Source organism: Mesoplodon mirus, assembly GCF_964341445.2.
Source record: "Mesoplodon mirus genome assembly, chromosome: 17".
Taxonomy (NCBI): Eukaryota; Metazoa; Chordata; class Mammalia; order Artiodactyla; family Ziphiidae; genus Mesoplodon; species Mesoplodon mirus.
In genome coordinates this window covers 73,282,871-73,298,783 of record NC_138993.1, presented here as the reverse complement: position 1 = coordinate 73,298,783, position 15,913 = coordinate 73,282,871, and the positions used below count along the sequence as shown (strand labels likewise).

Below are 15,913 nucleotides of genomic sequence, written 5' to 3'. Positions count from 1 at the left end.
CTGCGCACCTCCAGGGCTTGAGGGATTTTTTTCCTCCCCAAGGCATAAAAAAAGTTTCCACTGTGAAAGATGCAAAGCAGTTTCATGTCACACTACACAGTTTTCTTCCTACCATGTATAGTTTGTGGATGTTAAATTATAGATTGCAGTCTAATTTGAATACTTTTGGAGTTCTTTACATTTGGGAGTTCTTCAGATATCACTTTGAGTAAACCAAAGGGAGCCCTCCACGAAGGGATTGGTATTCAGAAAAGGCACTGACCTACGAATTAAAGTCAAAAGAAGAAGCCACTCAAATTCTGTGCACCTCTTGCACTCCCGGACTGACAAACTAGAAGTCATCGGTAGCTTCTGCCTCTGCAGATGCAGTTCTGAATTACATGTACCAGGGACTGTTCTCTGCCATGCCTTGTCTATCCTTTCTCGTATTCCTTTATTTGTTTCTTTTAGACCTGAACCTTTTATCTTTTTACCTCAAGGTTAAAATAAATATTCAGTAAATCTATATTCCTTCCCCCCACACACCTTTTTTCTTTCTGGGTACCACCCTTCAGATCTTATTTTTATCATTTGTTAACTTAGTGTTAAACTTTTAGCAAGAAAAACTTAGTCATTGAACTTTGCATTGGGGTGCATTTATGTGTATATTAATTAGAAAACATGGAGATTCCACTTGAATTAAGTAAACTAAACCTTTGAAACTGTCAGCCAGATAAAGACATCAGCTTTCCACTGTTTTTTTCTATATAAAAGCATATCCTACATTTTGAGAAAGATCAGATGAGAAAACTGTGAATAAGTGAAGATGATAGCACTGCTCTGAAACTGGCCAGAAAGAGTGCCAGCTTGTAGATATCCATACTGTTCTAAGCCTTTAGGAGGAAAGGATACTTTCAAGTTTAGGTACATGTTTGGAAGAAACAAAAGGGAAAGAAGATGGAGAAAATGGGGAAAAAAATGATTTTTTTGTAAGAGTCGCAGAAGCATGCAGAGTTCTTAGGTATTTGTTCTAATTTATCTGCCAAACATTTTCTCAACAATCTACAAGAGGATACTATCTACTTTTCACCCTAAAAAAAAAAAACTATGATGGCAATTTTTGCCCAGTTTCCCAGGAGAAACTCAGTGTCAGCAATAGAAGAAGAGTGAGATATGATTGTGAGGCTGGACTTTAAGGAAACACTCAGATAAGCAAAGAGATATTTTTGCACACAAGAGGCAGCGATTATTATTAAGGAAAACAGAGAAAGTAAAAGTCGCTAACTTGAGAACACAAAGACAAGTCAATCATGGCCTTGTTTTCCAGCCAAGATAATTACCCACAGCATACATATTTCCATGCATGCCTGTCCAACTTGTCTGCTGCCCCACCATTTGGAAAACAAACAGCCCATTAAAAGAATGTCTTTGGATGTTTTTTTTTTTTTCCAGAAAATCTGTCCCTTTTTCAGTGCTTTTAAAAGTGTAGAGTTAGTTGACAAAACTTTGATAATTAAAGTAGAGAAGTATTTACCTGGCAGAATTGTTTATGAAACATTTACGTTCCCTGCCCCTTGAACTGTGGAGGAATGAAAACGTCTAACTCCCCACCTCCTTTTCTCTTCTGAAACTTGACCTGTAATTTAAATCCTGTCCCTCAGCAAGGTACCTGGCAGCCTATCTTTTTACAGCTTTAGTTACAGCGCTCTTCAGAGAACTCACCATCCTAAAGAGATAGAACAATGGGTTGAAACAGAGTAGGGCATAGGCTATTGGAAAAAAACAGACACTGAAAATGGTCAAATGTTCTGTCTTTCCTCCTCCTCCTTCTCGAGGTGGAAAGGGCATCAAGCTGGTGGACCTGAGCCAAGTCCTCACCTTAGGTCCTGAGCCGTCCCAGGCCCCTCATAGAGCAGTGGGCACCTGTGAGTCCCTCTGTGCATCCAGAGTTCTTCTGCACCAGGGAGCTTGGTTGAAGAGTTTGACCAAGGTCGATGGTGGTGGTAATAACACATCCGTTCTTTCGGGTCGAGTACAAAATGATGGAGGAAAACTCCAGAATTTGAACGCTTGCATTCTAGTACAACCTTTAAGCTCAAGCAAAGCTGAGGAAAGAAAAGGGGCGTGGGAGTCTCCTCTCCAAGTGTTTATAGAACTTGGATGCTTGACAAACAGGGAGCATCAAGGTAATTGTTCTTGAGGCAGGAAATCTATAGTAGAGGAAGCAGGTGCTGTGTGATGATTACCACGTTTTGAAATTACCGTATTTACTATTCTGCTTTTAGGAGGTTGACTCCAAAGTCAGGTTTTTGGAAGATGCTGTCCCTTTTATCTGTAGTATCAGACAAAATCCGTTAATTATAAAAGGAGGAGAAGGCACTTAAGTACATTGGAAACCAGAGGTCATACGTGCGGCAGTGTGGACGATATCCATCTTTCTTTATTTCTTTATTTTTTTCGTTTTGCCTTTCAGCATCCCATACTTTCAGAAAACTTGTGACTAAGAGTGAATTCTTATTTTCCAAATTGTTTTCAGACATTTCATGTTCATGTAAACTTGGCTTATTGATTTCCTGATTTTTTCTTTATTTTTTTGTTTTGTCCATTTTATTTTTAATCAGCTACATCAAATGGGTCTTTGGAGGGCCTGGATAACCAGGAGGGAGGGGTGTGCCAGACAAGAGCCATGAAGATCCTCATGAAAGTTGGACAAGGTAAAGACCGTCTGCTGCTTCACGGAGCCACTGATCTGGTCGAGCCCCCAGCTAGTATGGCGCCAGTGTTGCCCACACGCGCCTTCACTCACTCTGCAGTTCAGTTTCCAAAGTAAACTTTTCTCTGCACCTTGAGCCACTGACAGATTTCCTCAAGTTGTTGCAACCCACTTCTTTTACTGGAGATACTTCTACAAGTTGAGGTCAGCCAGGTACAATGTCTATTGCCATGTCTGTATCTACAGATATATTTTTCTTCTTAAAAGCAAAACACCTCTTTGGTTCACCATTAAAATATCCAGAATGCAAACTAAGTTTCTGCCATTTTGCCCATTTCTGCATCGTGACTACAGAAGACTTGTGTTCACTGAGCCTTTTCACACAAAGATGACCTCTTGTGCAGAAAGAAATATTCTTCTAATTAGAAATTGGGATAGTAGTCAGTCAACTCACTCAGTTAAATTAAAATGTCATCTGCAGCGCTCTGCCTGCCAAATGCAAGAATCCCTACGGTTTCCACAGATGGCCTCACCATCTAAACCTCTGAAATAACTAGTAGAACCGTTTTGTTTTCAAAGGAAAATTATATTCTTGCATCTCACAGTACTTTGCATAAAGAATCTTATGTTCATTTCTATTTGTGCCTCTTGAGATATAGATCCAGCTCCTAAAGCTAGAGCCCATCAGATGTCTGTGCTGTAAGTAACCGCTTGTTTTTCATATAGATGCGAGTTCCGCTGGGTCAACCAGGCATAATGATCCAACAAGACGGCCAGAACTTGAAGCTGGTACAAATGGGAGAAGTTCAACAACGAGTCCTTTTGTCAAACCAAATCCAGGTATAGCAGCGTGACCCATGTGTGCCTAGGTCTGTGTGTTCCACACTGCTCGGATCACAGTGGGTAGAACAGAGTCCAAGTACTTCTGCACCAGGAGGATGAACTTGTAGCTCCCGCAGTCAGTAAGCTTTGCTCTCGGTTAGTTGTTATCAATTACTCAACCAGAATAAAATAATTAATTCCCACAAAAGTCTTACATTCAAAAGAGTAGAATTCATCAGCTGTAAGTGCCAATTATTAGCACTGCTCTTTCAGATCAAAGCTACTTTCATTGGCTGACACTTTATCGTGCTGTTTGTAAACCTAGCTTCAAGCCAGTGTTAATGTATATATAACTGTACCAGTGTTTCATCTAGTTTTATCTAATCCACAGAGCACCTGATTGATCCTCTTCTACATTTGAGATGGTAACATCTTAAAATATTGCATAAGGCCACATTTTTCAGGTAGTTTCGTCAAAAATTTTTTTCACGTTTTCAGTGTAAAATAAAATATTACATGGATTCCTGGCAGAAGTTTAGAATACTGGATAAAATTGACTGCCGTTTAACTTCGTTTTGTTAGCAGTCTTTGAACAAAGCTATAGCTATGTGTTTGTTACCACGGGAATGAATTTTTTATATGGTGGTCGCTGAGCAGACGTCAGCAGTTCCGTATTAGGGATCCGCATGCCTGGTTGGTAGTCGTGCGAATTTAGCATCTGTAGCAATATTCCATGTCTTTCCAAGCTTCAAGGAGGGAAGTTGTTATTTCTAACTTTCAATGACAAGATGTGTCAAATTCTTATGACAAACTGATAAATGGATAATATGATGATGCCAGGCAATTTTTTAGTGCTTAACATTTGGGTTGGCAGTCTGTTCCGTGTGAGAGTTTCTGCTGCCTTCCAAATATATTTTAAGTGTAAATCAAATAATACAAACGAGTTACGGGTTGAACGTTTTCCCAGGCCCCATCCCTCTTTGCAAGCTCTCCAGCCAGCCGTCGGCAGGGCTTGTCTTTAAAGGCAGGCGGTTTGGATATTCCCATGAAGCCACCGTAGCCAGAGAGGGCACGAGAACAGCGTGGCCTGGGCAGCAGATGCTGACCTGGAGAATCAGCCGCTTCCCTTTTTCCTCCTGGTGGTGGCTGCAGGCTGGCTGGCCGGGGTTAAGACGTGGGGCAAGATCAAGGGCTGGCTGTCACAGCCTGTCCACGCAGCTGATGGATGATGATGTATAGAAGGGAAGCGATGAGGTCTGGGAGCAGCATCAGAGTCCCACCTGGAGTCCCGTCTCCCCGATGGCTGGCTTCTGCCGTTTGCATTTAGCTATTTTTTTTAATTGAAGTATAACTGACTTAAAATGCCGTGTTAGTTTCAGTTGTACGGCACAGTGATTCAGTTATGTATATATATATTAGATATTCAGTTATATATACACACATATATTCTTTTTCCGATTCTTTTCCCTTGTAAGTTATTACAAAATATTGAGTAGAATTCCCGGTGCTATACAGTAGGTCCTTGTTGGTTATCTCTTTTATATATAGTAGTGTGTATCTGTTAATTCCCAACCTCCTAAATTTATCCCTGCATTTAGCTATTAAACGAGGCGCTTGGTTTGCCAGTCTAGCTGCCAGGGAAGTCTTTGGCCTGCCAGCAGCCGGCCAGCCCTGGCGAGAGCGGTGACTCTTCTGGCTGCTCTTTCCCACCCCCTGCAGGTTCCAGCACAGACGGCAACAGCGCCGGACATTCTGGGAACAATATCCTCGGTTCCGAAGTGGCCTTATTCGCAGGGATTGCTTCAGGGTGCATCATCTTCATCGTCATCATCATCACGCTGGTGGTCCTGTTGCTCAAGTACCGGAGACGGCACCGCAAGCACTCGCCGCAGCACACGGCCACGCTGTCGCTCAGCACGCTGGCCACGCCCAAGCGCGGCGGCAACAACAACGGCTCGGAGCCCAGCGACATCATCATCCCGCTGAGGACTGCGGACAGTGTCTTCTGCCCTCACTACGAGAAGGTCAGCGGGGACTACGGGCATCCCGTGTACATAGTCCAGGAGATGCCGCCGCAGAGCCCGGCGAACATTTACTACAAGGTCTGAGCCTCGGCGGTGCCTTCGCTTTCCCGGAGGAAACTTACTGTCCCGCTGCCGCCCGCGGAGGGTCCGAGGCCCCCTGTGTCTGCGACGGACTGGCGCACAGCGGGGAGAGGGGACACTCCTTCTGGGGAGAGCCCTGTGGAGTCGGACAGCTTACTAGTCTGTAGCGTTTCGGCCGCGGTGACGAAGGATGCGCCCCGGCGGCTGGAAGACTCGCGTGGAAGATGCGCGTGGGGACGGCACGCGCCCCGCCCCCTCCTCTTCCGGGTACCACGGGCGTTCGGGCCTCCGCAGGAGCCGAGGGGAGACAGAGCGGTCGGTGGGCGGGAGCATCCCGGGCAGGTGTCCCAGGTCCCCCAGGCTGCTGGGCCTGGAAAGGCCGTCCTCCGCCTCGGGCGTGGCCCTTCCCCCCTCCCACACGAGCTGCACCCCGGACTTGTCGCACAGACTCTGGCCGCGTGAGGCCTTCGGAGAGCGCTAGCTTTTAGTCCTCACTGTTGCACACACTCCTGTCATCCGGGGCGCTGCAGGCCTTCACATGAGATTTCTTCTCACGCCACACTCCGTACCACTAATGAGACATTAGCGTCTGGCGTCTCGTGCTTCATCTGTTTGCAACAGCTACTGCCGAATGGGCGACGCAAGGATAGAAATTGCGTTTGCTAATAAGGAGCCTTCCAGCCAGATACTAGGCTGTCAGCCCGGGAAGGGGAGGGGTTCTCGGGAGGGAGGGCCGGGGGAAAGGCCGTTGCAAAGGCAGTTCAGCGCTGCCACCTCTGCAACAGCGCTGGGAGGGAAAACTCCAATTAGATAGCACAGCACTTTGGTTTTGCTAAGATTTTAAGAGGCAAGTAGGAGACACAACGACACACACGGTAGATTCGGGTGCATTTGAAGGAATTCACTCTTATCAAGGAGCAATGCACAGGAAAAAAAAGAAAAATAGTCCCTCTACGCTGGGTGGAACAAAGGGGCATTGTTGGTAGAGGGCCAGGCTTGGAGGGATGGATGGGCACCGGCAGGACTCCCGTGGTACTGCAACAGGATGCGCAGCGGTGAAGCTGTAGGAAAGTCGTCGGTCTGCTTCGGGGGAGGTTTAAGGCAGACTCAGCTGCTATACTTATCACATTTTATTCAACACAGGGAGAGCATGTAGGAGATGAGCAGAGAGCCCAATCTGACCTAGAAGTTTAAAAGCCAAAGGTCACACAGGCTGTAATTCCATCATCTTTGACGTTATTAAGGCATTCTCATATATAAAAGGTAGGTCAGACTCCCCGGCCCCCCCAGTGCCCCCTCCCCGCCGCGCCCCTCCCCACTGCGCCTTACGACACTTTGGTTTATGGCGGTGCTGTCCTGGCCGCGAGGGCCGAGGGGTAGGTACTGAGCGAGGCCACAGCTCGGGGCCCTGTATCAAGGTGAGGCACACATGGCAAACCTCTTAAGAGTCCCGAGGACCGAAATAAATTATGATGTCGAGGGGGAGAAGGAAGGTAGGATGTATTTATAATAGATATATAGAACACAAGGGATATAAAGTGAAAGATTTTTACTAATATATACTTTAAGATTGCACACAGTCCACACCAGAAGATGGGAAATTCATTTGTGGCGATTAAGTGGTCCCAATGCTCCGTGCTTTAAAAAAAAAAAATTGGACAGCTACTTCTGGGAAAAACAACATCACTCCAAAAATAACAATAATGGGAGCAAACACAAAAATAACCCAGTCCTCTGAAGGCATCTTGCGTCACCGTAGATTAGGAAATGCAAGCCCCAAATACCAGGAAATCGGTGTTACTGCATCGTTTTCGACAATGACAAGATGTGCCGGCATTTCTTTTCTGTGCTGTGTTTTCCCTTGCCCTGTGGGCTGAAGTGTTCGCTAGAATCCACCGGGTCACATCGAGGGGGTTTCGGCTGAAAGTTCAGCCTGACCCCGTTCCTTCCTCTCTCCCCCTCCCCTCTCCCCCTCCCTTCTGGGAAAAGAAGTGAGTAAACAGGAAACCTACTTTTTATGTGCTATGCAAAATAGACATCTTTAACATAGTCCTGTTACTATGGTAACACTTTGCTTTCTGAATTGGGAGAAAAGAAAAATGTAGCAACAGCATTTTAAGGTTCTCAAACCTCCAGTGAATACCTGCAAAAATGAGTTGTCACAGAAATTCTTCTCTATTTCCTGAACCTGAAAATGATGTTGGTCCAAAGTGCGTGTGTGTGTGCGTGAGTGGGTGTGTGATATACATGTGTATATATATGTATAATATATATCTGCAATATATATTATATATATATCATATTTCTGTGGACGGTTGCCATGGTGATCGGCCACAGTACATATGTCATTCTTTCCGTCACGCTAACCTCTCCTGTACGTGCATCCCTACAAGGTTTTCTTGTAAGCCATCGAAAATTACCTTTAGGATGGGGGAGAGGGGCAAGTAGGGGAAAAATGGGAAACAGTCTGATTTTATTGAAATCAAAGGTGTGTATCATCGGTTGGCTACATTTTGGGTATATGCTAAACTGTGAAAAATCAGATGAGTTGTTGAAGAGTTACCTGCAAGCAATTGACCAGTGTTCTGTGCGTCTGTTTTGTGTGTGGTGCAGGATATGACAATCTACCAACTGTCCCTTTATTTGAAGTTGGTTCAGCTTTGGAAAGTTACTGTAAATGCCTTCCTTGTATTCTCATCCCTAGTCATCCGACTTTGGAATTTGCACCATAATGTTTAAGTGAAGATGCTGTAAATAGGTTCAGATTTTACTGTATATGGATTTGGGGTGTTACAGTAGCCTTATTCACCTTTTTAATAAAAATACACATGAAAACAAGACAGAAATGGCTTTTCTTACCCAGATTGTGTACATAGAGCAATGTTGGTTTTTTATAAAGTCTAAGCAAGATGTTTTGTATAAAATCTGAATTTTGCAATGTATTTAGCTACAGCTTGTTAAACGGCAGTGTCATTCCCCTTTGCACTGTAATGAGGAAAAAAAATGGTATAAAAGGTTGCCAAATTGCTGCATATTTGTGCCGTAATTATGTACCATGAATATTTATTTAAAATTTCGTTGTCCAATTTGTAAGTAACGCAGTATTATGCTTGAGTTATAAATATTTTTTCTTTTCTTTGTTTTATTTTGATAGCCTGTCATAAGTTTTTGATCTGCTTTAGTTCCACATTGCAGTTAGCCCCCCGAAAATGAAATCCGTGAAGTCACATTCCAAATCTGTTTCAAACTGAATTTGTTCTTAAAAAAATAAAATACTTTTTTCCTATGGAAAAAGCGCCTTCAAAGTATTTTCCTTTCCTTCTTGTTTTCTTTTCCTTTTTCTTTCTTTTTTGTTTGTTATTTTAATTTGCCTTCTCTGTTTCTCTGTGATTACAGTTATCGAGACCCTTCCACCCACGGGCATGTGTATGCCCATTTTTCAAATCAGGCCGTGCACACACGTGAAGGTTAATCTTGCAACATTGCAGCATGAGCCCACTGGTTTCCCCATAAATTTTTGAACTCACGTTTTAGCATAAAGTTTTATAAAATCCTCTTCATCCTGAGCAGTTTGACCTGCACTGAGTGAAAGTAGCCAGGAGAAGAAGAGGGGCTCTTATCCCAACGCTTAGTTCCAAGATGATCTAGTTTCCATGCAAGCAAAGCAGTTTGCTATTGACTGCTTTACTTTTCTTCACAAAATAATCCCAGGAGGAAGGAAAAAGTCTTAACGTTTTGTAAAAATGTAACATGGGTGAAAGCATGTGTTGTGATACTGGATTGAGGCAAGCCAGGGGCCAGTGGTGAATGTAACCACCCTTTCCATTTTTGCCTTCCTAGGGAAGGTGACCAGGTGCCCTGAGTGTTTTCCCTGCTCTCATTGTCTTTGAGGTCTTAAGATTGATCATCAGACACCCACCCTCATCTTCCTTTGAGATCTGAGGGCAGAGCTGTGGTCAAGGCAGAAGCAGCTACTAGTCACCATGAAGTGCGCAGATCTCTAGCTGCATTAACTCTGGTTAGTCCTTACCTTAAGGAGTGAAGTATTTTAGGTTGGGAGGATGAGAAAGGGCCCCCTGAAGTAAGGAGCCAGAGATTGTTCCAGCCCAGGCTGATTTGCCCAAGATCACAGCCCCAGTAAATGAAGAATCTGTGTTTCAAAAGCCCCTCAGGAGATTCTCATGAAAGGCTGCATCTCTGCAGCACTGGCCCAGCAGACTTGTACTAAAGGAATGTTTGTCGAACAAATGCTCTCCTTCCAAAAAACAAAAACAAAATTCTCCAGAGGCCCGCAGTTTCAGTTGATGCTTGAATAGTAGTTTCATTTTCTCCATCACGTTATTTCACTTTCCCTAACTGCCCATCCACTGCAAATCCAAGTTTCGGGGCACAGTTTACAGCCACGTCACTAAGCTGAATGCTGGACCCCACCTACCAGGGTCACAAATGATTAGTCTGAGTAAAAGAAAACAATGACGAAATATTGCATTTACAACTTTGACTTTGTGACCCCTGTTAACGATTTAAGTGTCATCTTTTCCACCTTGTTTTTGAAACCACACTTTCCAAACTGAATAAGCCAACCTCAACTGAGGAAAATAAAATGTGCCCGGTGTTTATTCTTTTCAACCAGCGAGAAGGAATCTCACATACAGAAACATCTCGCAGAGGTTGTAAAAGCAGCCGCTCCTCGTTTTGTTTGAAAAGTGACCCTGCTGTTGAAACATGCCTGCCCTGCGTTGCTAAGTGTTGACCAGCCAGCTGGTAACTCTTCGGAACATCTCTCACTGTTGTCCATTTCCTTTTTGGTAAAAACAGTTGCCCGTTCAAACACTGTGATAAAGGTTCACAATGGAAATGAGAAAAAAAATCAATAAAATATCAGTCTCAGGACTCTGCAGCTTGCTGTCAGTCTCTGGACCCAACCCAGAGAAGAATCAGCGAAAGAAGAAAAAAAATAAAACCCAGAGGAGTAAAACTGACTCCCTAATATGTGCAGAAAAGGATAATTACCCCACTTTTTGGTTGGGTAGCAAATAGGTCTTCAGGTGGCCCAAAAGGAGACATAATTGCTTCTGTAGTACAGAGGACCTGGATGTTCTTTTGTTTCTGTTTTCAGTGAATTTGGGATTATGTTTGTGATATTTACACAATAGACGTCCTCGAAGGCAAATTTTCTGCGTTGTAATAGAAGAGTATTTCCTACCCCTCATTTTTCCAGGTAGAGAATGATTTATCAAAGATTGGGGGGATATTAAAATATTGTATTTTTGTAGTAAAGTATAGCATACCAGGGAGATGAATCAAGTTTTTAGTACTGTGCCCCCAAAGCTGAAGATATATTCATCTCAAGATTTTTATACTGTGGTAAATGGACTGACTAATGGAACCTCTTAGAAACAATTCTTCATATGAAGTTAATTATATATATATATATTTTTTAATATCTTTATTGGAATATAATTGCCCCACGATGTTGTGTTAGTTCCTGCTGTACAGCAAAGTGAATCAGCCATATGTATACATATATCCCCATATCCCCTCCCTCCCACCCTCCCTATCCCACCCCTCTAGGTGGTCACAAAGCAGCGAGCTGATTTGTTAGTGTATATATGTCAATGCTACTCTCTCACTTCGTCCCAGCTTCCCCTTAATTATATTTTAAGAAACAACCAACCTCCTCATAAAAAATCTCCAGAGACATAAGTACACAGCATGAGAAATAATGATACCCGCACAGTTTATGGACAATCATAAATTGTTGATAAATGTGTCCAATGAATGAAAGTGAGACCTGGCTTCCTGCTCTCTTCCTGCTACTGTTGTCTCCATGGCCTTTTAGCAAATTGCTTTGTGTTCTGCGCCCCAGATCCTCACCTATAAAGTGAGAGGGTGGGCCTCTAACACACCGAAGGTTGCTTTCAACTTTTTATAGGATTCGAAGCAAAGCCATTAGTCTTTTCAGCTGTTCAAAAGCACCTCGATGCAAGCTTCTATTTGTCCTGGCATCCCACGGGCAAAGCTCTGAAGACTGTTCACAGCCAAACCCCACCCCGCTTTGGGCTGCACTTGACCGTTCACCCCCTGCCCATCAAGAGCCTGCATCCGGACTCTGAGCTCTGCTGTTCTCCACCCCTTCCTTGCCTTAAATCTCAGAAAGATCCAATAACTAACCATCTACACATACTGATTGAACTGGGAGCCCTGCTCTTGTGTTTTCAGCCTTTTATCTATAATTTTTAAGTACAGGCACACCTCAGAGATATTTCAGGTTTGGGTCCAAACCAAAACAAAGCAAATACCGCAATAAAGCGAGTCACATGCATTGTTTGATTCTCCAATGCATATAAATGTTATATTTACACTATACTGTAGGCTAGTAAGTGTGCAATAGCATTATGTCTTAAAAAATGTATAGACCTTAATTTAAAAATTGCTTTCTTGCTAAAAAAAAAGGCCAACACAATTATAAGAGTAACATCAAAGATCACGGACCACAAATCACCATAACAAATATAACAATAATGAAAAAGTTTGAAATATTGTAAGAATTACCAAAATGTAACATAGAGACATGAAGTGAGCAAATGCTGTTAGAAAAATGGCTCCGATAGACTTGCTTGACTCAGGATTGCCCCAAACGTTCAGTTTGTAAAAACGGCAAGCCAAGCGCAGCAAAACGAGGCATGCCTGTAACTCTTTTGTCTTTATTTAAAAACATTGTGAAGTCACTGCGAGCAGGCCCCCAGCTTCTATTTAAACATTTCTCGAGGGTCCACCAGGGGCCAGGCAATGTGTTAGCTGTTGGCAATGTTCTCTTGCAGCAGTTAACTGAGCCCAAGTCTGCTTTGTCTTCGCTGCACTTGGGATCCATTTGTTTACTTGTCATTCTTTCCACACTGGCATCTGGAACACATCCTTACTATTTATACCTCCTCTATTATTTACACCTCTGATTCTGTAGTCTGTGGCAAAGAACTGCCTGACTAAAAAACATCCTTTGGTTGATAGTGGAACTATTATTTCCTACATGCCATTCATGCTTAATAAAGAGATTAGAGTTTTTGTGTGTGTTTTGTTGTTAAAGCCATCGTGGCTCTATCTTAAAAAGTTCAAGAACAGTAGAGGAGATACACGTCATCAAAGAAAGCTGCTTAAAATCGACTGAAACCGTAAGGCAAACAGGACGCCTCTGAGGTATATCATTTTTGTATAGTAGCTTCATTAATGCAACATGAAAGGAAAACCAAAAAAGTAGTGGAGATGAACGTCTAGCTCCAGGATCTCTCAAGTGGGAGAAAAAACAACGCTACAGGAAAAGCTCCCAACTTGCTACATCCTTCACTCGAGTCTGTAAGTTATTGGGTCCGTTAGTTCTTTATCATCTGGGAAATCTGCATATTGCTCAGGATGCTGAGAAAGGTGTAAGAGGTTTCTATAAACATAACCCCGAATGTCTTTGTTTTACATGTGCAATTTACTGTATTTGGATTCCTTTGCATCCTTTTGATGAAGTGTCATTTGCCTGAGAGAAAGCATACACCCCACGGAACTGGGGACCCTTGTCTGGAACTTCTGGCTCCTTGTATGACCCCCCAGACAAACTGCATATCTGCTTCTCCCCTGAGGCCAATCATCTGAACTTGGATTCTTTGGGACACTCACGGAGACTTGCTAAGGTTAAACTCAGTTACATGCATCTAATTTTGAAGCGTAGCTTATAAAACACAGCAACAAATCAAAAACTATTATCTCTGTAGCTCATCCACAGTGAACACTTAAGACACAAAGGCAGGAGTGCCACTGGCTTCAGCCATTCTCAGCAAGAGCCTTTTCATCACACCGGTCCAAGACACTAACAAGAGGCCCACCCAAGCAGACCCTACACAAGTCTAGAAGCTTCTGTCCAGTGAACACCCACACACACTTAATTTGTTCACTTACCCATCATGCATCGATTTAGCACTTAATATATGCCAGGCAGCATCCTAAGCCTTGGAGAGGGCAACATGAAAGACAAGATTCCTCCTATGGGGACCTCACGGTCCATTCGGCAATTCAAAACTTTCATGAATAAAAACGAAGCATCTCAAACATGTAAAGAAAAGAAGTAATAACGATAATAACCACTCTATGTGTTATTCCTGGAGCATCTTTTTAAAAAAGTATTTGTCCATTAGTAACCTATGTCTTTGTTACTGTGGTTTGCATGTCTTTCCTTTTAAATCTTTCATTACATATATGCCAAATGGCTGGTTCGGATGCTAAATTTAGTATAACGTTTCTTCAAAACATCTTTGGAGTTTGCTTAAGTGCCTGCCTCTGGCCTTAAAGGGCAAATCAAAACGTTTCCAATTGGTTTCCAGCCCACATTACAATGTGTATGTGTATTTGAAAGACTGTTTCTTGGCTATAATTGGTAGTTTTCTTGTAGCTAGGTCTGAGGAAAGAATTGCAGCGAGCTTTATGTCTGCTAACAGTGGTGAGCACTGAGCTCAAAAAGAGCAGGGAAAAAAATGAAGTCTGAGCATCTGGGATGGTTGCCAGACTGACCTCCAAGTTGCGTGCAGTAGAAGAATTCCAGCCAAGCAGACACAGGGCCCTTCCTGCTGAGACCTGGGTCTCTGCCGTTTAACTTCTCTCCTTGTAAAGGAGAGAGGAAAAGATAAGGGGTGCCTACCAACTCCCTTAACTACCTTAGATAAAAATAATGACTGTGTTAATCTCACTGTAATTGACACACACGGGTTCTGCCATACTGTTGTCTGAGTGTCAGAAAAAGACAAGGACACGCCACGTGTGTTCCTTCCAGGAGCACGTGTGTCAGGTTCATTAAAAGGGTCTCCAGCACGTGGTAGAAGCACCACTCACCACCCAAAGAGGAAGCTACGATTCACTTTGTCAGATGATGGAAAATACCCCTTGATGGTTCCTTCTCTCTGGCCACCTCGGCTCTGTGCCATGGGGACAGGGTTTGGCTGCAGCGAAATGAATGTGGGAAATATCAGGGTTTGCATGGAACTCAGCAGGCAGGACTCATAAACCTCTGTGTGCAGCATCATCAAGGATGCAGAGAGAGGTAGCTGTCAACTCTGATGGCGGCATCCCTGCCTCCCCGAGAATGACCTGGAGGGACATACCTTCTCCGTGATTCACCACCACCCCAAGGACGCAGGAGAGAATGGATTACAGTCCTATGGCTCTTCATCCCCCGTGCATTTGTTTTTCAGAGTCTCCTTTACATTAACTTGAAGATCAGATTCCAGAAGAGTGTTTGAAATAGGGCAACTGAATTTTTCAAACGGCAGCTCCAGCCAAGCAGGTACCATGTTTATGACTGCGATGAAGCAGTTTGAAGGGTCTGGTTTCGCTTAACAAGGTTGCCCAGCTTTTTATAGGCCCAAACAGAAATCCTTTTAGAGAACTCCTTCCACTAGACCGTTGTCACCACTGTTTCCTGTGATGTGTCTTGACTTCAGATTTTGAGGCCTGATTTCTGACGTTTTAATATGACAACCTCTGAACTCCACCTACCTCAGAAAGACAGGAGATTCGTGAAGCTCTCTGTTCTTAGGTGCTAAGCTTTTTATCATTTCATTTCCTTAGCTTTTTACTTTGAAAATGTTCAGCTATCCAGAAAAGTTGAAAGAGCAGAGTTATAGATCATAAGTTATACACAGATATTTGCCTGTGTAGAGGGCCAGTGCCCCTAACCCCTGTGTTGTCCAAGAGTCAACTGTACTAATTGGGGGAGTTTAAATGCTTAGAAGTATTTAAGTTATAATGTTTAAATGCTTGAAAACTTGTCTAAGTGGTTAAACCTGAAAGTTTTCATTTATTAGTTGTTAAAACAATTTGTACATATTTAGAAAAGTGTTAATCACTTACTATCTGAAGAACTATTCATTTGATAAATTTTAAAAAAGAATTAGTACTGTGCTTGCATCTGGGAAAAATTATGTTTCCTTTCCCATCCCTTCCTCCATTCTTTAAAGCAACCGTCATAACCAGAATATTGTCTACCTGTTTCGAAAGTTATTGTATGTACATACTTGCATCTATCTATCTATCTATCTATATATATAGATAGTTTTTTTTGTTTTGTTTTGTTTTGTTTTTGCGGTACGCAGGCCTCTCACTGCTGTGGCCTCTCCTTCTTGCGGAGCACAGGCTCCGGACGTGCAGGCTCAGCGGCCATGGCTCACGGGCCCAGCCGCTTTGCGGCATGTGGGATCTTCCCGGACCGGGGCACGAACCCGTGTCCCCTGCATTGGCAGGCAGACTCTCAACCACT

At 43.3% G+C, this 15,913-nt stretch overlaps 1 protein-coding gene across 1 annotated transcript in view; it reads left to right on the top strand.

The window, feature by feature from the left end:
- EFNB2 (ephrin B2) overlaps positions 1 to 6,330 on the top strand; it is a 43,459-nt gene extending 37,129 nt beyond the window's left edge. Inside the window, exons 3-5 of the mRNA XM_082602242.1 lie at positions 2,601 to 2,693; positions 3,419 to 3,532; positions 5,234 to 6,330. Of these exons, the coding sequence (XP_082458368.1) occupies positions 2,601 to 2,693; positions 3,419 to 3,532; positions 5,234 to 5,622 (596 nt within the window). The 3' untranslated portion in view covers positions 5,623 to 6,330. The remainder of the gene's footprint in view (positions 1 to 2,600; positions 2,694 to 3,418; positions 3,533 to 5,233) is intronic.
- The last annotated feature ends 9,583 nt before the right edge of the window (positions 6,331 to 15,913 follow it).